Source organism: Coregonus clupeaformis, chromosome 22 (assembly GCF_020615455.1).
Source record: "Coregonus clupeaformis isolate EN_2021a chromosome 22, ASM2061545v1, whole genome shotgun sequence".
Lineage (NCBI taxonomy): Eukaryota > Metazoa > Chordata > Actinopteri > Salmoniformes > Salmonidae > Coregonus > Coregonus clupeaformis.
In genome coordinates, this window is record NC_059213.1 from 337281 (window position 1) to 358904 (window position 21624).

General features: G+C 47.1%; 2 protein-coding genes across 2 annotated transcripts in view; both read left to right on the forward strand.

The window, feature by feature from the left end:
• The first annotated feature begins 1219 nt into the window (after positions 1–1219).
• On the forward strand, positions 1220–3583 carry LOC123481609 (kalirin-like). Its single transcript, XM_045206295.1, has 4 exons — positions 1220–1261; positions 1989–2111; positions 2733–2924; positions 3533–3583. The coding sequence occupies exons 2-4, from the start codon at positions 1989–1991 to the stop codon at positions 3581–3583; spliced, it is 366 nt and encodes a 121-aa protein (XP_045062230.1). The 5' UTR covers positions 1220–1261.
• Positions 3584–4211: 628 nt separating this feature from the next.
• The window catches only part of LOC121536037 (kalirin), a 43493-nt gene continuing 26080 nt past the window's right edge, over positions 4212–21624 (forward strand). The window contains 19 exon segments of the mRNA XM_045206344.1: positions 4212–4230; positions 6450–6680; positions 7125–7247; positions 7551–7742; positions 7884–8059; positions 8378–8525; positions 8622–8907; positions 11667–11833; positions 13297–13416; positions 13610–13828; positions 14383–14532; positions 14759–14900; positions 15086–15201; positions 15410–15532; positions 15657–15839; positions 16083–16207; positions 16481–16657; positions 19673–19742; positions 19930–20019. Coding sequence (XP_045062279.1) covers positions 6561–6680; positions 7125–7247; positions 7551–7742; positions 7884–8059; positions 8378–8525; positions 8622–8907; positions 11667–11833; positions 13297–13416; positions 13610–13828; positions 14383–14532; positions 14759–14900; positions 15086–15201; positions 15410–15532; positions 15657–15839; positions 16083–16207; positions 16481–16657; positions 19673–19742; positions 19930–20019 — 2727 coding nt within the window. The 5' untranslated portion in view covers positions 4212–4230; positions 6450–6560.

The following is a 21624-nucleotide window of genomic DNA, read 5'->3' on the forward strand; positions in this document are numbered from 1 at the left end:
CCCCCCCTCTCTCTCTACTTGACTCTCCCTCGCCCCTCTTTCCCCTGACTCTGTCTCTATATCTCTCTCTCTCCGTCTCTCGCCTCTTCCTGACCCCCCCCCCCTTCCCCCCACCCTCCCCCCCTCTCTCAGTGATGAGGCGGGCCAGGGGCTTCACGGGGTAGTAGACATGGTGGTTCTAAGTGGGAGAGCTGTGTAGGACACTCAGGAGGGGTTCTCCACCCACATTCACACGGCCCTCATCATCAAACCAGACACCTTCTGGCAGAAGCACAAGACCAACCTGGGCAGCGCCAAACTCAGCTTTGAGGTGTGTGTGGGTGTGTGTGTGCATTTGTAGAGTGTATTGTTTCTAACTATAATTTATCCCCTTCTCTCATCTCTCTCTCCTCTCTCTCTCTCAATCCTCCGCCCCACCCCCCCCCCTCTCTTCCCCCTCTCCTATCCCCCCTCTCCCTCTCTCTCCCTCCTCTCCTTCCTGCTCTCCCTCCTCTTTCCCCCCCTCTCTCTTTCCCCTCCCTCTCTCCCTCCCCCCCCCGCCCCTCTCTCTTTCCCCTCCCCCTCTCTCTTTCCCTCTTCCCCTCTCTCTTTCCCTCTCTCCTCCAGACCAGTCTAGTGTTGTGGAGGGCCTGTCCAAGCTGGTGGACCCGGCCCCAGCTGTCCGCTGACCTGGGCGGTTCTCTGGAGTATGACCATGTGGGAGTGGACGGAGCTACGACTGGGCCTGGAGGAGTTCTCAGGGGGCCGCTGGACAGCTGCTGGCCCAACTAGAGCAGCTGGAGGCTGGGCTGACCCGGGTAGGCGAGCCCCAGGGCGTGGATGAGGCCCGCAAGAAGACGGATACAGATGTGTGTGTGTGTGGCTGGTGCAGTAAGCTATGTGTTTTGTGTTGTGTGTGTGTTATGCTGTGTGTTTATGTATGTGTGTGTTTGACCAGGCTGCTAGAGGAGCATGGCCGACCACGTACCACCGCTGCCACGGTCCCATCGACGCCATCGACCGCGAGGGGCGGAGCTTGCTCCAGCGCATGCGGCTTGGCCCCGCCCACAGGGCGGGCCCCCAGCGACGCGCCCAGCAGTAGCCAAGGTTATGGAAGCTGGTTGTCGGGCGGGGCTGATTTCCAGAGTGTAGCGCCGAAGGTGGCCGCCAGCTGGAGAGGCTGCAGACTGCCAGGACACACCTGCAGCAGAGCTGACCGAACGGAAAGCTCACTCTAGACCAGGTCTTACAGCTGCACCTATACGAACAGGACGCTGCCAAGGTGTGTGTGTATGGGAGGGTAAAGAGTGTGTTTGTGTGTATGTGTGTGTGTGTTATGTGTGAATGTGTGTGTGGGGTATGTGTGTGTGTGGGAGGGGAGTGGGAGTCAGAGGGAGAGGGAAGAAGATACAAAGGTATTAGTCTGCCTGTGGTGGTACAGTTTAGAGCCCGCCGGTAGAGACCATCTGTTGTCGAATGAACAGCAGTGGTGGAGACAGCAGGTGGCTGGGAGACATCCCTCCCTTTCTCTCTCTCTCTCTCTCTCTCTCTCTCTCTCTCTCTCTCTCTCTCTCTCTCTCTCTCTCTCTCTCTCTCTCTCTCTCTCTCTCTCTCTCTCTCTCTCTCTCTCTCTCTCTCTCTCTCTCTCTCTCTCTCTCTCTCTCTCTCTCTCTCTCTCCCTCTCTCTCCCTCTCCTCTCTCTCTCTCTCCCCCCCTCTCCTCCTCTCTCTCCCTCCCTCTCTCCCTCTCTCTCCTCTCTCTCTCTCCTCTCTCTCTCTCCCTCTCTCTCTCTCTCTCTCTCTCTCGCTCTCTCTCTCTCTCTCTCTCTCTCTCTCTCTCTCTCCTCTCTCCCTCTCCTCTCTCTCTCTCTCTCTCTCTCTCTCACTCTCTCCCTTTCTCCCTTATTCTGTACATGTCTGAATAGATTAACATCTGTGTGTGTGTGTGTGCGTGCCTGTGCGTTTTTGTGTCTCTGTGTGTGTGTGTAACCCTCTGTGTGTGTGTTGTAGATGTCCGAGTGGATAGCCCACAGTAAGGATCTGTTCCTGCAGAGTCAGACAGAGGTTGGCCTCAACCACCAGCATGCCCTGGAACTCCAGACCCAGCACCAGCACTTCACCATGAACTCTATGGTACGGACACTCTCTTACCCTTTACTATGAACTCTATGGTGCGCACAATTCACAGTCTATGGTAGGGGCAGAACTCTATGGTACAGACACTTTATTGCTCTTAACCTTGAACTCTACGGTACAGACATTCTATTTATTACATGACACTTTGAACTCTGCGGTACAGACATTCTATTTATTACATGACACTGAACTCTACGGTACAGACATTCTATTTATTACATGACGCTTTGAACTCCACGGTACAGACATTCTATTTATTACATGACACTTTGAACTCTACGGTACAGACATTCTATTTATTACATGACACTGAACTCTACGGTACAGACATTCTATTTATTACATGACACTTTGAACTCTGCGGTACAGACATTCTATTTATTACATGACACTTTGAACTCTGCGGTACAGACATTCTATTTATTACATGACACTTTTAACTCTACGGTACAGACATTCTATTTATTACATGACACTTTGAACTCTACATTACAGACGTTCTATTACACTTTACCTTTAACTCTATGGCGCTATTAACATGAGTTGTGAACTCTAATGTATGGTACTGTCACTTCATGAACACTGATCTTTAACCCCTAACCTCTGACCCCTCCTCAGAATGGGAGTGTGAACGTGGACGGGGTGGTCTCCGTCTCGACGCGGCTGTGTGAGGGGTGTCACTACGGAGCGGAGCGGATCACGTGTGTCTCGTCACGGCTCCAGGAGGACTGGAAGGGGCTGATATCAGTGCTGGAGGAACGCAGCAACACACTGGTCATGTCCACCGACTTCCACCAGGGAGCGGAACAGGTGTGTCTTGCATTTCGCTAATCTCAATCTGAGTCTACCTTTAAAGAGAAGTTAGCCTAAATAACTCTGTGTGTAATGAGTTTGACAGAAAATAGAACTCTGTGTGTAATGAGTTTAACAGAAAATAGAACTCTGTGTGTAATGAGTTTGACAGAAAATAGAACTCTTTGTGTAATGAGTTTGACAGAAAATAGAACTCTGTGTGTAATGAGTTTAACAGAAAATAGAACTCTGTGTGTAATGAGTTTGACAGAAAATAGAACTCTGTGTGTAATGAGTTTAACAGAAAATAGAACTTTGTGTGTAATAAGAACTCAGTGTGTAATGACTTTAACAGAAAATATAACTTTGTGTGTAATGAGAACTCAGTGTGTAATGAGTTTAACAGAAAATAGAACTCTGTGTGTAATGAGTTAGACAGAAAATATAACTCAGTGTGTAATGAGTTTGACAGGAAATATAACTTAGTGTGTCATGTTTCAGTTCCTGGGCCGTGTAGAGTGCTGATGTAAGGTCTATGTGTTTAGAACTTGTTTGTTTTTGTGACTGTTGGGTTGTGTATAACGTGTGTGTGTATATACATGTGACGTGTGTGCATTATGTTTCAGTTCCTGGGGCATGTGGAGCGCTGGTGTGAGGCGTGTGCGACGACTCTTTGACGGTGGAGATGGCAGAGCTGGAGGCGTCCATACAACAACACCAGACGCTCTACGAAGAGATAACATCAGCCTACACACAGGTACACAACACACACACACATTTACATTTACTCTACGAAGAGATAACATCAGCCTACACACAGGTACACAACACACACACACATTTACATTTACTCTACGAAGAGATAACATCAGCCTACACACAGGTACACAACACACGCACACATTTACATTTACTCTACGAAGAGATAACATCAGCCTACACACAGGTACACAACACACGCACACATTTACATTTACTCTACGAAGAGATAACATCAGCCTACACACAGGTACACAACACACGCACACATTTACATTTACTCTACGAAGAGATAACATCAGCCTACACACAGGTACACAACACACACACACATTTACATTTACTCTACGAAGAGATAACATCAGCCTACACACAGGTACACAACACACGCACACATTTACATTTACTCTACGAAGAGATAACATCAGCCTACACACAGGTACACAACACACACACACATTTACATTTACTCTACGAAGAGATAACATCAGCCTACACACAGGTACACAACACACACACACATTTACATTTACTCTATGAAGAGATAACATCAGCCTACACACAGGTACACAACACACGCACACATTTACATTTTAGTCATTTAGCAGACGCTCTTATCCAGAGCGACTTACAATTAGTACAGATCAGTGGAGGCTGCTGAGGGGAGGACGGCTCATAACAATGGCCGGAATGGAATAGATCGTGGTTGATACCGCTCCATTCCATCCATTATACTCCATTCCAGACATTATTATGAGCCGTCCTCCCCTCAGCAGCCTCCACTGGTACAGATGTACAGGTCATTCGGAAAGTATTCAGACCCCTTGACTTTTTGCACATTTTGTTACGTTACAGCCTTATTCTAAAAACAGGTTTTTATAAATGTTTGCAAATGTATACAAAAAATAATAAAACGGAAATATCACATTTACATAAGTATTCAGACCCTTTACTCAGTACTTTGTTGAAGCACCTTGGCAGCGATTACAGCCTTGAGTCTTCTTGGTTATGATGCTACAAGCTTGGCACACCTGTATTTGGGGAGTTTCTCCCATTCTTCTCTGCAGATCCTCTCAAGCTCTGTCAGGTTGGATGGGGAGCATCGCTGCACAGCTATTTTCAGGTCTCTCCAGAGATGTTCGATTGGGTTCAAGTCTGGGCTCTGGCTGTGCCACTCAAGGACATTCAGAGACTTGTCCCGAAGCCACTCCTGCGTTGTCTTGGCTGTGTGCTTAGGGTCGTGGTCCTGTTGGAAGGAGAACCTTCGCTCCAGTCTGAGGTCCTGAGCGCTCTGGAGCAGGTTTCCATCAAGGATGTCTCTCTGTACTTTGCTCCGTTCATCTTTCCCTCGATCCTGACTAGTCTCCCAGTCCCTGCCGCTGAAAAACATCCCCACAGCATGATGCTGCCACCACCATGCTTCACCGTAGGGATGGTGCCAGGTTTCCTCCAGACGCGACGCTTGGCATTCAGGCCAAAGAGTTCAATCTTGGTTTCATCAGACCAGAGAATCTTGTTTCTCATGGTCTGAGAGTCTTTAGGTGCCTTTTGGCAAACTCCAAGTGGGCTGTCATGAGCCTTTTACTGAGGAGTGACTTCTGACTGGGCACTCTACCATAAAGGCCTGATTAGTGGAATGCTGCAGAGATGGTTGTCCTTCTGGAAGGTTCTCCTATAGCGATGGGATGGACAGAGTGTGAAGAAGGAATATGCTTTATTCAGCCCAATAAGGTAGTCCGCAGCAATGCGTAAACACGATCCCAGTGCGACTTAAATGCGTACTGGGAACCAGACATACACAGGTAAATATTCCCAGCGATAAAATAACAAAAATACTCAACCGAGCTAGCGATAACTCCACAAAGTAACAATAACACACAAAGACATGGGGAGCAGAAGGAATAGTTATACAGACACTGATGAGGGGATATGTACCAGGTGTGTGTGAAAACAAGACAAAACAAATGGAATGATGAACAGAGGAGCGGCAGTGGCTAGAAGGCCGGTGACGATGAACGCCGAAGCCTGCCCGAACAAGGAGAGGAGGCAGCCTCGGAGGGATCCGTGACATCTCCTTACTCCACAGAGGAACTCTGGCGCTCTGACATGCACTGTCAACTGTGGGACCTGTCCAATCAATTGAATTTACCACAGGTGGACTCCAATCAAGTTGTAGAAACATCTCAAGGATGATCAATGGAAACAAGATGCACCTGAGCTCAATTTCGAGTCTCATAGCAAAGGGTCTGAATACTTATGTAAATCATTTCTAAAAACCTGTTTTTGCTTTGTCATTATGGGGTATTGTGTGTAGATTGATGAGGTAAAACATATAATTTGATCAATTTTAGAATAAGGCTGTAACGTAACAACATGTGGAGAAAGGGAATGGGTCTGAATACTTTCTGAATGCACTGTACATGTACTCACATCACCTCTATATGTGTCTATGTGTTTAGGTTTATATACATTGTTTTATATCCAGTTTAATGATTTATGTAAATTGTTTACATATATTTAGTTTATATAAATTGTTTATTGGTGTTCATGTACTCTGTGTGCACATGTATCCTACCTGTGTGCTTTAATATGTGTTGTTTATGTGTGTGTCTGTGTGTGTGTGTGTCTGTGTGTGTGTGTCTGTGTGTGTGTGTGTGTGTGTGTGTGTGTCTGTGTGTGTGTCTGTGTGTGTGTGTCTGTGTGTGTGTGTCTGTGTGTGTGTGTGTGTGTGTGTGTGTGTGTGTGTGTGTGTGTGTGTGTGTGTGTGTGTGTGTCCGACCCCAGGTCAGTGAGAGCGGTAAAGCCCTATTGGAAGTGCTTCAGCGTCCAGCGGAGCCTGACGAGTCTGGGTTACCAGCGGCAACCACTGACTTCACAGCCGCAACACACGGCATCATGGGAGTTCTGCACGAGGTCATGCAGGGTCACCAGCATGTCGAAGGGGCGTGGCAACACCGCAAGCTCCGCCTACACCAGCGTCTGCAGCTGTGTGTTTTCCAGCAGGACGTACGGCAGGTACTGAAGCCCTTTACCACTCTCACTGACCTGGGCTTGGACACACACAAACACACACACACACACACACACGTTTGTTTTGCTACCCTTGTGGGGACCAAACAATTGATTCCATTCAAAATACTATTTTCCCTAACCCCTAAACCTAACCCTAACCCTTAAACTAACCCTAACCTTTAACCTAACCTTAAACCCAAACCCCTAAACCTTACCCCTAACCCCCTAACCCTAATTATATCCCTAATTGTAACCCTAAACCTAACCCCTAAGCCTAAAATAGCCTTTTTTCGTGGTGAGACCGGCGAAATGTCCCCGCTTGTCAGACTCTTCCCTGTTTTACTATCCTTGTGAGGCGTTCTGGTCCCAACAAGGATAGTAAAACCACACACACACACACACAGAGAGAGAAAGCTGTGTCATTGTTATTTCATCCTCACCCTGTAGGTTCTGGACTGGGTGGAGCAGCATGGAGAGGTGTTTCTCAATAAGCACACCGGTGTGGGGAAGAGCCTCCACCGAGCACGAGCACTGCAGAAACGCCATGACGACTTTCAACAGGTGGCCCAGGTACAGTAACACTATGCTATGGAGCGAGTTCAGTGGGTAGCCCTCGACCCTCGACCCTGGGGGGTGGCCTGTCCTCAAACCCTCGACCCTGGGGGGTAGCCTGGCCTCAAACCCTCGACCCTGGGGGTGGCCTGTCTCTCTCTCTCTCTCTCTCTCTCTCTCTCTCTCTCTCTCTCTCTTCTCTCTCTCTCTCTCTCTCTCTCTCTCTCTCTCTCTCTCTCTCTCTCTCTCTCTCTCTCTCTCTCTCTCTCTCTCTCTCCCTCTCTCCTTCTCTCATCCCTCTCTCTCCCCTTCTCTCTGTAGAACACCTATACCAATGCTGAGAAGCTGCTGGAGGCAGCAGGTCAGCTTGCCCAGTCAGGGGAGTGTGAGGAGGGGGAGATCTACTCTGCTGCTGGGGACCTGGAACTCCGCATGCAGGCCTTCATACAGAGAGTAGAACAGAGGAAACTACTGCTGGACCTCGCTGTCTCCTTTTACATACACACCAAAGAGGTACCTTAATGCATGCGCACACACACACACACACACACACACACACCCTGTCACAAAGTGTGTCTACATATGTTTTTTTTCTGTGTGTGTGTGTGTGTGTGTGTGTGTGTGTGCGTGTATATATATGATATGTGTGTGCAGCTGTCAGCGTGGATGGAGGGTCTCCAGAGGCAGATGGCAGGGGAGGTGTGTGTGTGTCCTGACTCAGTGGAGTCTCTACAGGCTCTTATCACCCAGCAGCAGCAACAACAGGCCAACACACAGGACGCCTCGCTCTCTGTCATCAGGGAGGGAGAGGACCTCATCCTACAGCTCAGGTAAACACACATACACACACACTTTCAATACCCCTGGTTTCCATTCATTTACTCTGTGTCAGATGTTCTCGTCAGCTCTCTAGACTGGTTCTATTTATTTGGCGCTGATAGTTTGTTTTTGTGTTTGCTTGGTCCCCATGCTTGTCTGTGTGTGTGTGTGTGTTCTTGTGTGTGTGTGTGTGTGTGCGTTCGTCCGTGTATTTACCATGTGTTTGTGTTTATATGTATGTCTGTGTGCATGCATGTATGTGTGTTTACCCTGTGTGTGCACATCTCTGTGCGGTTGTGTGTGTATGCGTTTGTGTGTGTGTGTGCCAGGCCCCAGGGCAGTTCAGTGGGCCATGTGGAATCAGTGCTGCAGTCGTTGGAGGAGGCCCAGGTTCAGCTGGAGGAGCTGTTCCACCAGAGGAAGATCAGGCTGGACGTCTATCTGCAGCTACGCATACTTCAGCAGTGCTCTCTGGAGGTAGGGCTGTTTGTGCGAGTGTGTGTGTACGTGTGTGTGTGAGAGAGAGTGTTTGTGCTTTAGCTGGTCTCTGACCCTCACTACTGCCCCCTGTAGGTGTCAGGGGAGATGGAGGCGTGGAAGCAGGACCTCCAGAAGCAGGCCCAGGACATCACCACAGAGAAGCTAACGCTAGCACAACCGCGGCTAGTGGAAGCCAACCAGGAGAAGCTAGCATTAGCGCAATCGAGGCTAGTGGATGCTAACCCAGAAGGGCTAACGTTAGCGCAGCAGCGCATACACAGACACATGGAGCGACGGCTAGCCATGAACAACATGACCTATGAGGTCGTCCAGCAGGGTCACGACCTTCAGCAATACATCACCGAAGTACAGGCCTCAGGTAAGACAGAGATTGAGACGGAGAGAGGGATAGAGAGAGAGATAGAGAGAGATGGATGGAGAGAGGGAGAGAGACAGAGAGAGGGATGGAGAGAAAGAGAGAGACAGAAAGAGGGATGGAGAGAGGGAGAGAGGGATGAGAGAGGGAGAGAGACAGAGAGAGGGATGGAGAGAGGGAGAGAAACAGAGAGAGGGAGGGAGAGAGGGAGAGAGGGATGGAGAGAGGGAGAGAGACAGAGAGAGGGATGGAGAGAGGGAGAGAAACAGAGAGAGGGAGGGAGAGAGGGAGAGAGGGATGGAGAGAGGGAGAGAGACAGAGAGAGGGAGAGAAACAGAGAGAGGGAGGGAGAGAGGGAGAGAGGGATGGAGAGAGGGAGAGAAACTGAGAGAGGGAGGGAGAGAGGGATGGAGAGAGGAAGAGAGGGAGACAGAGAGAGGGATGGAGAGAGGGAGAGAGACAGAGAGAGGGAGATACAGAAGGAGAGAGAGGGGAGAGAGATATCGAGAAAGACAGAGGTGGAGAGAGTAAGACAGACAGAGAGGGGGGAGAGAGATGTTGATGGGTAAAGCTTTTCAATGCATTGTGGAATCTTGGGCGTGTAAGCTTGAAAATAATGAATGGGAATCACTCACCCAAAAATACTATGAACTATCTAACAGCATTCTTCTGTTTAACCCTGACATATTTCTCAGAGGAAATGAGTCATGTTTCAGCCTATACCCTGTCTTCCCCTCTGGGCATTTAGCCAGTTAGCAAAGACGACGCGTGACGACAGCTAATGTGATTGGTCAAAGTGCCCCTGAGGAGAGTGCAGTCAGACTGCAGAGTGATACGCCTCGCTCCGTTCATTCAACCATCCTTCCACTTATACATCCCTCACTTATAACATACCTCCTCATCCTCCTCCTCCTCCTTGACTTGAACAGACTGGTAGAGAGAGAGAGATACTGTATAGTTGGAAGGATTTGGGCGAAGGAGAGAGTGATTCATCATATGAAGTAAGAAGGAGAGGCTGAGAGAGAGGGAGAGAGAAATGGGAGGAATATGAGAGCAAGGGAGAGAAGTTTTGGGAGAGAGAGAGGAGAGAGGGAGCGAGATGGGAGGAATATGAGAGAAAGATGGGAGGAATATGAGAGGGAGGGAGAGAGAGATGGGAGGAATATGAAAGAGGGAGGGAGAGAGGTTTTGGGAGAGAGAGAAGAGGGGGAGAGAGAGGGAGAGAGATTAAAATGAAGAAAAAGACAGAGAGGCTGGGAGAAAGAGGAAGAGAGAGAGAGAGAAAGATGGGGTGAATGTCAGGGAGAGGAGAGAGAAAGATGGGGTGAATGTGAGGGAGAGGAGAGAGAAAGATGGGGTGAATGTGAGGGAGAGGAGAGAGAAAGATGGGGTGAATGTGAGGGAGAGGAGATAGAAAGATGGGGTGAATGTCAGGGAGAGGAGAGAGAAAGATGGGGTGAATGTGAGGGAGAGGAGATAGAAAGATGGAATGTGAGGGAGAGGAGAGAGAAAGATGGGGTGAATGTCAAGGAGAGGAGAGAGAAAGATGGGGTGAATGTGAGGGAGAGGAGATAGAAAGATGGGGTGAATGTGAGGGAGAGGAGAGAGAAAGATGGGGTGAATGTCAGGGAGAGGAGAGAGAAAGATGGGGTGAATGTGAGGGAGAGGAGATAGAAAGATGGGGTGAATGTGAGGGAGAGGAGATAGAAAGATGGGGTCAATGTGAGGGAGAAGAGAGAGAAAGATGGGGTGAATGTCAGGGAGAGGAGAGAGAAAGATGGGGTGAATGTGAGGGAGAGGAGATAGAAAGATGGGGTGAATGTGAGGGAGAGGAGAGAGAAAGATGGGGTGAATGTCAGGGAGAGGAGAGAGAAAGATGGGGTGAATGTGAGGGAGAGGAGATAGAAGATGGGGTGAATGTGAGGGAGAGGAGATAGAAAGATGGGGTGAATGTCAGGAGAGGAGAGAGAAAGATGGGGTGAATGTCAAGGAGAGGAGAGAGAAAGATGGGGTGAATGTAAGGGAGAGGAGAGAGAAAGATGGGGACACATTGAGAGTGATGGGGTGAGGGGAGGGGGAGGGAAAGGGATTGGGGTTACCATGGAAACTGCTTTCTCAAGTGCACAGCTGGTCCCTATGGAAACGTACATATTGAATTTACCATGGAGACGACCGCTCACAGTCAGAATGTGAGGAGAATTCAGCCATGAACCATCCCATGGTAACCACACACACAGATGGACGCATGCTCATGCAGTCACAAATACATAATGACCACAAGCACACACACACACACACACACACTTATGCACTCGCACACACACACACACGATTCCTTGCATAGTCTCTTCTCCTTCTCAAAATCCATTGGAGAAGAAGGTCAGAGGGGAGGAACCTTCTCCTGGAATACAGTTGACAAAGGATGTGAGGAGATAGGAGGTGAGGCGATAGGATATGAGGATATAGGATGCGAGGAGATAGGAAGCGAGTATATAGGATGTGAGGAATCACAGAAAGACTAATGAACAGCCAGATTTATATAGGAAGGGATCTTCCAAGCTGACATCATGCCTTAGCACCATCTAGTGGTGAACAGTATACACTCTGTATAATCATCAAACAGACATACACATAAGGATGGGATATTATTCACATAGATACGTGTGTGTGTGTGTGTGTGTGTGTCTGTGTGTGTATGTGTGCGTCTGTGTGTGTGTATTTGTCTATGTGTGTGTCCACGTACATGTGTGTGTGTGTTCCAGGTATTGAGCTGACAGCTGAGGGGGAGACTGATCTGTCCTCTCAGGTGGAGGGGCTCCAACAGCTTCTACAGGACAAGCAGAAGGAGCTGCACCAGATAGTCGAACACACACACACACACCTGGAGCAAGGCTTGCAGCTACGCCACCTACAGACTCAGGTCAACCAGGTAAACACACACACACACACACCTGGAGCAAGGCTTGCAGCTACGCCACCTACAGACTCAGGTCAACCAGGTAAACACACACACACACCTGGAGCAAGGCTTGCAGCTACGCCACCTACAGACTCAGGTCAACCAGGTAAACACACACACACACACACACCTGGAGCAAGGCTTGCAGCTACGCCACCTACAGACTCAGGTCAACCAGGTAAACACACACACACACACCTGGAGTAAGGCTTGCAGCTACGCCACCTACAGACTCAGGTCAACCAGGTAAACACACACACACTAGCAAACACACATGTAGCACACAAACTCACACGTCCACTTACGAACACACACACATACACATGTATAATGTGTACATGTACTGTATATGACCCTAGCTTCATGTCCTCTGTAGCTCAATTGGTAGAGCATGGCGCTTGTAACGCCAGGGTAGTGGGTTCGATCCCCGGGACCACACATACGTAAAAATGTATGCACACATGACTGTTAGTCGCTTTGGATAAAAGCGTCTGCTAAATGGCATATTATTATTATTATGTCCACATCCAGGGTCAACCCTAACCACAAACAGGTACACACACAGACTGATGTGGAAAATGTCATCCTTATACTAATCAAAGAATCAAAGTATTTCAGAGTTTTTGTAGAATTAAGATAGACTTTATTACAAACACAAAGCCGGGGTGATTTGCAAAGCATCCTCCCGTCTACCTCTCAGCTCTCCGTTTATATAGTCATATTCACATACATCTTAGCTTAAAGCCCCTCCCTCTTGGGTTCCCCCACCACCATCCTCAGTTTCCCCCTCTCTACTGCTCCGCCCACTTCCTTAGTCTATGATAGCAGCTACATTTGACTTCTCTTCAGTTTAGAAACAATAGAAGTACAATCAATCAAGCCCTTGTCATGCAAAAATAATCATGTTCAGTTTAAACTCTGTTCAACCCCGGCTCACCCTGGCTTGACCTGAAGATTGATTGTTGGACATGACAGGTCCACACTCAATCTCTCAAACATACCCAAACCCACTCCTCTCTTCCCTCCCGTCATGCTGTAATTACTCATGATTAGTCTGAACTCTGTTCAACGCTGGCTCCGCTCTCAGGACTTTGTTTGAGGAGAGAGGCAAAAGGCAACAGTCTGGTTTCAGTCTCTGATAAGGTAGGATAGCCATGGATTAGGTAAGAGCGAGGAATTCGACCCGAGGTCAGATCCCCATTTCACACACACAAACCCAGTGAAAGGAACCAATCAAGTTCCTGCCCAGCAACAGAGAGCACCAATGCTCAATTCTGACTCCATGTTCGTCATGTCTGTGATTAACTTTGTTTATCCAATAGTTTATTGAAAAATCTTCATCAACACACACCCACACATGAACAGAAACCTGCACGTATATAACGTGTATATGTAATGTATATCTATATGTGTGTGTGTGTGTGTGTTCCCAGGTGCTGGGCTGGATCAGTGAAGGAGAGGTGATGTTGTCTTCCTGTATGGTGAACTCCAGCTCTCTGTCGGAGGCTGAACAACTACAGAGAGAACATGAGCGCCTCCAACAGGCCATAGAGGTAACTACACCCACTGCAAATCAACAACTACAAATCCCTTTAATGCAAACAAGCTCTATTGACATAAAGCAATGTTGCCAAAGCAGTTTTTATATGAGTTCCTCTCTCTTTCTTTAATCCCCCCCCCCTCGCCCCCATTGGGTCCCTCTCTACCCCCTCCCCTTCTCCTCCCCTCTTCCCCCTCCTCCCCCAGTCTCTGCTTCATGCTGACTCTCTCCAGAGGACCCACCAGGTGGCGCTGGCGCTGCAGCAGCGGGCAGAGCTGCTGGTAAGGGCGGGCCACTACGACCCAGAGGCAGTGAGGGCGTGTGCACAGACGGTGGCGCTACACTGGCAGACCCTGATGCTGCGGATGGAGGACCGCCTCAAACTTGTCAACGCCTCCGCAGCCTTCTACCGCACCTCACAACAGGTGAGTCAGAGTCACTATCTCCTTATCAAACTCAACCCTAACCCTAGCCTTGTGTCTACATCCCTGTTCAACCATAACCACAAACCTCACCCTCACACCTCTTGTAGCCCAGGATTTAATAACCAGCTATAATAGCAGGCTTTAATAACCAGCTATAATAGAAGGCTTTAATAACCAGCTGTAATAAAAGTATTTAATATCCAGCTGTAATAGCAGGATTTAATAACCAGCTGTAATAGCAGGCTTTAATAACCAGCTATAGTAGCAGGCTTTAATAACCAGCTATAATAGCAGGGGTTAATAATCTGTTATAATAGCAGGCTTTATTAACCAGCTATAATAGCAGGCTTTAATAACCAGCTGTAATAGCAGGCTTTAATAACCAGTTGTAATCGCAGGCTTTAATAACCAGCTGTAATAGCGGCGATTGGAGATTCAGTACCATTCAATCGGACAGCGACATCATTGGAATTCAGAAGTTCAGCACCACAGGGCAGTGGACAGCGACCACATGTATATACTCAGGCAAACTGTATGTGTGTGTTTCCCCCCAGGTTTGTGGTGTGTTGGAAAGCCTGGAGCAGGAGTATCGTAGGGACGAGGACTGGTGTGGTGGCGGAGAGCGACAGGGGAGCAGGGGCCTGCCGGAACACCTCCTCCCCCTCATCAACAAACACATGGAACAGAAAGAAGCCTTTCTCAAGGTATGGAGAGAGAGAGAGAGAGAGAGAGAGAGAGAGAGAGAGAGAGAGAGAGAGAGAGAGAGAGAGAGAGAGAGAGAGAAAGGGAGAGAAAGGGAGAGAAAGGGAGAGAGGGAGAGAGAGAGAGAAGAGAGAGAGAGGACAGAAAGATTAAGAGAGAGACAGAGATAAAGAGACAGTTTTTAGCTACAGTCTCTGTTGGTATGTTTTAAACCCTTGTTTCCTGCAGGCATGCACCCTGGCCAGGCGCAACGCAGAGGTCTTCCTCAAGTACATCCACCGCAACAGCGTTACTATGGCAACCATCTCCGGGCACAGTGCAGGAGCTGAGGTCACTGGTCACTCCCGTGTGCCTGAGCAGCAGGTCAAAGGTGAACACACACATTTACAATACACACGAACACACACACACACACACACACACAGAGAGAGAGACAGAGGAGCATCCGTATGCATGATGATGATATTTCAGCCACTGTGTTTATACCTGGCTGTGCAAATGTGTGTGTGTGTGTGTGTGTGTGTGTGTGTGTGTGTGTGTGCGTTCCTCTTGTAGGTATCCTCAGTGAGCTCCTGCAGAGGGAGAACAGGGTTCTACATTTCTGGACTCTGAAGAAGCGTCGTCTGGACCAGTGTCAACAGTACCTGCTGTTCCAGAGCCACGCCCAACAGGTGAGTTTGCCACACCTCCTTTGGATGAGTCCACAAACAGTTTGGAAAACTGAGTTTGAGATGTAGAATTATACCAGCGCCTGTTGGCACCCAGACAATTACATTACCCTGAAAAAGACTTTTCCTCCTCTCTCTCTCTCTTTTTCTCACCCTTTCCCTCTCTCTTTTCTCTATCTTTCTTTATCTCTCTCTCCATCTCTCTCTCCAGGCGTTGGATTGGCTGCAGCAGAGTGGTGAGCACTATCTGTCCACACACACGTCGCCAGGGGCAACCAGCGCAGAGACCCAGGACCTGCTGGCTCAACACAGAGAATTCTGCGTCTCGGCTAAGGTGAACACACACACACCACACACACAGACCCACTCACATACACACATGCAGACACACACTACAAAGGTGAGGGGTATATCAGAATAGTGCCCACAATCCATTTCTCCCCTCTACCTCCTCCCAGCACACTCAGGAGAAGGTGCACCTGCTGATCCAGCTGGCAGAGAGCATGCTGGGTAAGGGCCACTCCCACAGGGTGGAGCTACGGAGGTGTGTGTCGACGGTGGACAAGCGCTACCGAGAGTTCTCCATGCGCATGGGCCAGTACCGGAACACACTGGAGACTGCACTGGGAGGCTGCACTCAGGTGTGTGTGTGTGTGAGGGTTGGAGTGTGTGTTTGTTGATGACTGGGTGTCTTTCATGTGTGTGAGGGTGACTGAATTTGTTCGGCTGGTGGGTGCACGTGTATGTGTGTCTCTGATTCCAGTTCAAGCCGATATAGCACTGAATGATTTATGCATGTGCTTTTTGTCCACGTCTGTTTCCTTCATGTCAATGAAGTTCTCTGAATGGTATTGAATTGTCTCTGTGTACGGTGTCCCCTGTAGGACAATAAGGACCTGGAGCTGGAGCTCATCCCCAACAGCCTCTCTGACTCTGACCCTGAAGTGAACCTGAACGACCCCAACCACGAGGTCAGCGATGAGAAGAGGAGGACTGCCAGGAAGAAAGAGTGAGTCAAACAGAGAAAGAGAGAGAATGAGAGAGAGAGAGAGGGGGAAACAGAGAGAGGGTAAGTGTGTGTGTGTGTGTGTGTGTGTGTGTGTGTGTGTGTGTGTGTGTGTGTGTGTGTGTGTGTGTGTGTGTGTGTGTGTGTGTGTCTGTGTGTATGTGTGTGTGTGAGAGAGAGAAGAGGGAGAGACAGAGAGAGAAGAGGGAGAGATAGAGAGATGGTGGGATAATTGTATTTATTTAAAAAGTAGCCAGTTTCTTATTTTTCCTGCAGGTATATCATGTCAGAGCTTCTTCAGACAGAGAGGGTGTATGTGAAGGATCTGCAGGAGTGTATCGACACCTACCTGTGGGAGATGACCAGTGGCTCTGAAGAGATCCCCATTAGGATCGCCAACAAGGATGACGTTGTCTTTGGGAACATCCAGGACATTTATGAGTTCCATAACAGGTGTGTAGATTATAGTCTGTATAGCACAACCGGTGTGTAACGTATGGCGTTTAGCACATATCATTAAATAGAACATTAATGGAATTGATCCATAACCAAGATGGCTGCCATTATCCTGACATTCTAGAGTTATGCAGGTCTATGACATCTATGACATGTATTATACTGTGGTCGATTGTTTGGTCGATAGGCTATTGGTCGACCGAGATTTCTTTAGTCGAGCAGTCACATTATTATTATTATTCTGATGGTGCACAAGACACCTGTCTGATTAGCGCCTGTCTCGGTGGACTAATCCATTGTGGAGGCCACAGGGATGGCACAGTCCATCACTCTAAGACATGTGATACTGTATATGGTTATATTATCTAAAAAAGAATTGTGCAACAGCCCTTGCCTTAACCTAATTGTCTAAGAAAAGGAGAGAGGAAACCCTGACTTAATTAGGTCTATAATCAATAGCCTAACTGTTAAATGTGCCTGACTTTATAAATCATCTATAAACAGGGCATTTGGAAAGTATTCAGACCCCTTGACTTTTTCCACATTTTGTTACATTACAGCCTTATTCTAAAATTGATTAAATAATTTGTTCCCCTCATCAATCTACACACAATACCCCATAATGACAAAGAGAAAACAGGTTTTTTGAAATGTTTGCAAATGTATTAGAAATAAAAAACAGAAATACCTTATTTACATATGTATTCAGACCCTTTGCTATGAGACTCGAAATTGAGCTCAGGTGCATCCTGTTTCCATTGATCATCCTTGAGATGTTTCTACAACTTGATTGGAGTCCACCTGTGGTAAATGCAAGTGATTGGACATGATTTGGAAAGGCACACACCTGTCTATATAAGGTCCCACAGTTGACAGTGCATGTCAGAGCAAAAACCAAGCCATGAGGTTGAAGGAATTGTCCGTAGAGCTCCGAGACAGAATTGTGTAGAGGCACAGATCTGGGGAAGGGTACCAAAACATTTCTGCAGCATTGAAGGTCCCCAAGAACACAGTGGCCTCCATCATTCTTAAATGGAAGAAGTTTGGAGCCACCAAGACTCTTCCTAGAGCTGGCTGCCAGGCCAAACTGAGCAATCGGGGGAGAAGGGCCTTGGTCAGGGAGGTGACCAAGAACCCGATGGTCATTCTGACAGAGTTCCAGAGTTCCTCTGTGGAGATGGGAGAACCTTCCAGAAGGACAACCATCTCTGCAGCACTCCACCAATCAGGCCTTTATGGTAGAGTGGCCAGATGGAAGCCACTCCTCAGTAAAAGGCACATGACAGCCCGCTTGGAGTTTGCCAAAAAGCACCAAAGGACTTTCAGACCATGAGAAACAAGATTCTCTCGTCTGATGAAACCAAGATTGAACTCTTTGGCCTGAATGCCAAGCGTCACGTCTGGAGGAAACCTGGCACCATCCCTACGGTGAAACATGGTGGTGAGGATTTCTTTCAGCGGCAGGGACTGGGAGACTAGTCAGGATCTAGGGAAAGATAAACGGAGCAAAGTACAGAGAGATCCTTGATGAAAACCTGCTCCAGAGCACTCAGGACCTCAGACTGGGGCGAAGGTTCACCTTCCAAGAGGACAACGACCCTAAGCACACAGCCAAGACAACGCAGGAGTGGCTTCGGGACAAGTCTCTGAATGTCCTTGAATAGCACAGCCAGAGCCCGGATTGAACCCGATTGAACATTCCTGGAGAGACCTGAGAATAGCTGTGCAGCGACGCTCCCCATCCCAACCTGACATTGCTTGAGAGGATCTGCAGAGAAGAATGGGATAAACTCCCCAAATACAGGTGTGCCAAGCTTGTAGCGTCATACCCAAGAAGACTTGAGGCTGTAATCGCTGCCAAAGTTGCTTCAACAAAGTACTGAGTAAAGGGTCTGAATACTTATGTAAATGTATTTTTCAGTTTTTAATTTGTAATACATTTGCACACATTTCTGAAAATCTGTTTTTGCTTTGTCATTATGGGGTATTGTGTGTAGATTGATGAGGAAAACTTATTTTTTTTTAATAAGGCTGTAACGTAACAAAATGTGGAAAAAGTTAAAGAGGTCTGAATACTTTCCGAATGCACTGTATATCTACAGAAAAAAGACAGATCTTGCTTCTGTTGCCTGTTTGAGTGTTTGTTTAATATCCTACTGATTCCTTGAGCACCAAGCCTCATGCAACGGCAAAATGTCGGATAAAGCAATTTCACAGATTCAGCAGTTTTTTAAATCTTTGCTATGCTGTAATAAAGGCTTTACAAAAAAAATTATCTTTAGAACAGCCGGGTATTACTTAATTAGTTTTTAGTCTGCTGTAATAAAGGCTTTATTTATATTTCTTCCCGTTAGAACATACTCTCTGGTACACTTATTTATTTAGTGTTGTTTACACTGTTCCAAATGGTCAGAAAATATAATAATATTGTAATATAACAGCAACTGTTTGGCACACATAATACTCACGCAACGCTTGCTCCTATACCTTCCATTTTCTTGATTTCCGGTAGTTTCCACAACTAAGTCAAATGTCTTCCACAGATCTGACTTCCCCTTTCCCTCCTGAGCAACCAGTAAACCCGCTTCGAGTTTCTTTTTCACATCCTCCTCATCCATTTTGCTGTCACGTGTTATTGTGTTTGGAGTTTGTTATAACCAATTTATTGATGTGATTATGATAGGCTATAGGTCAGGCCCTATTGGTCACATGCATGCAATGCTTACATGTTTCACGTAAAGAGAGCAAGGGTTGAGGGAATAGGGAATGGTTTCCTAAGCAAATTAGGGATTTCGGTAACAGAACTTTTCAGTCAGAAACAAGTAGGAAACTAAATGGCTGAAATGATGTTGCAGCTTCAGCACGGATAGCGCAATAAACACTTGCAATGGAACTGGCTTGGAGGTCCAGATTTGAGGGGTGTGGGCATAGCATAACAGATGTGTGGATAGCGGATAACGATGGGTTGTGTTTTGTTGCAGTATTATAACGATGGGTTGTGTTTTGTTGCAGTATTTTCCTGAAGGAGCTGGAGAACTATGAACAGCTACCTGAAGATGTGGGTCACTGCTTCGTCACCTGGGTAACCACCAACACATGATGTCTGCTAGAGCAGAGAGAGCGAGATAGCGAGAGAGAGAGAGAGTTTGTTTCAATTAATCACAGTACTGCATGAGTGTTGTCTGACCCTTCTCACCCAAAGTTATCTCTCTCTCTCTCTCGCTCTCTCTCTATCTCTCTCTCTGTCTCTCTCTGTCTCTCTCTCTCAGGCGGATAAGTTCCACATGTATGTGACGTATTGTAGAAATAAACCAGACTCCAGCCTTCTGATCCAGCAACATGGGGCAGGCTTCTTTGAGGTGAGAAATTCTATCCATTTCTCTTTTTCTTTCTTTCTTTCTTTCTTTATTTCTTTCTCTCTCTCTCTCTCACACACACTCACACTCACTCTCTCTCTCTCTCTCTCTCTCAATTTCAATTACATTTAAGGGGCTTTATTGGCATGGGAAACATATGTTTACATTGCCAAAGAAAGTGAAATAGATAATAAACAAAAGTGAAATAAACTTTTATTTTATTTTATTTTTACAGTAGACATTACACTCACAAAAGTTCCAACAGAATAAAGACATGTCAAATGTCATCTTATGTGCAAATAGTTAAAGTACAAAAGGGAACATAAATCAACATAAATATGGGTTGTATTTACAATTGTCACGATCGTCGTATGGAATGGACCAAGGCGCAGCGTGATGAACGAACATGTTTATTTATCTTTAGTGATAAATACGGACAAACAACAAAACAACAAACGACTCGTGAAGTCCACGGTACAAACACAAAACCAACTGGAACAAGAACCCACAAACACAAAGGGAAAAACAGACAGTTTAAATATGGCTCCCAATCAGAGACAACCAGCCACAGCTGACACTCGTTGCCTCTGATTGGGAGTCACTCAGGCCAACATAGAAATAAACAAACTAGAACTCCCAACATAGAAATACAACACATAGAATGAACACACCCTGGCTCAACATATAGAGTCCCAGAGCCAGGGTGTGACAACAATGCTGTTTGTTGTTCACTGGTTGCCCTTTTCTTGTGGCAACAGGTCACAAATCTTGCTGCTGTGATGGCACACTGTGGTATTTCACCCAGTAGATAAGGGAGATAATCCAAATTTGGTTTGTTTTCAGATTCTTTGTGGATCTGTGTAATCTGAGGGAAATATGTGTCTCTAATATGGTCATACATTTGGCAGGAGGTTAGGAAGTGCAGCTCAGTTTCCACCTCATTTTGTGGGCAGTGTGCACATAGCCTGTCATCTCTTGAGAGCCAGGTCTGCCTACGGCAGCCTTTCTCAATATCAAGGCTATATTCACTGAGTCTGTACATAGTCAAAGCTTTTCTTCAGTTTGGGTCAGTCACAGTGGTCAGGCATTCTGCCACTGTGTACTCTCTGTTTAGGGCCAAATAGCGTTCTAGTTTGCTCAGTTTTTTTGTTAATTCTTTCCAATGTATCAAGTAATTATCTTTTGTTTTCTCATGATTTGGTTGGGTCTAATTGTGTTGCTGTCCTGGTGTTACGCTATGGTTAAACCCAGCACTCAGAGAAACACAACACGACTAAGGGAGTGGAAGAAACAAAAAATATTTTAATAAAAGTTCAATTAGTCTTAGTCCAAAAACAACTGAATAAAAGGAACAGAGTGGGCTAGTCGGCTCCGGAGGAAGGAGAGGCTGAGGCAGGCAGGCAGGCAGGAAGGCAGGCAGGCAGGTTGGGAGGTATGTCTGAACTGAAGACAAAACAAACGACAGGTTAAGGAGAGTAAAAAGCCAGGCTGAAGACAAAGACAATATAACTTTACTGGTGAGCCAAGTTACCGCTCTAGTAAGAACAACGATCTGGCGCCAGTGGAGAGCCATGCCCAGGAATTAGTAGTGCAGGTTGATGAGAGAAT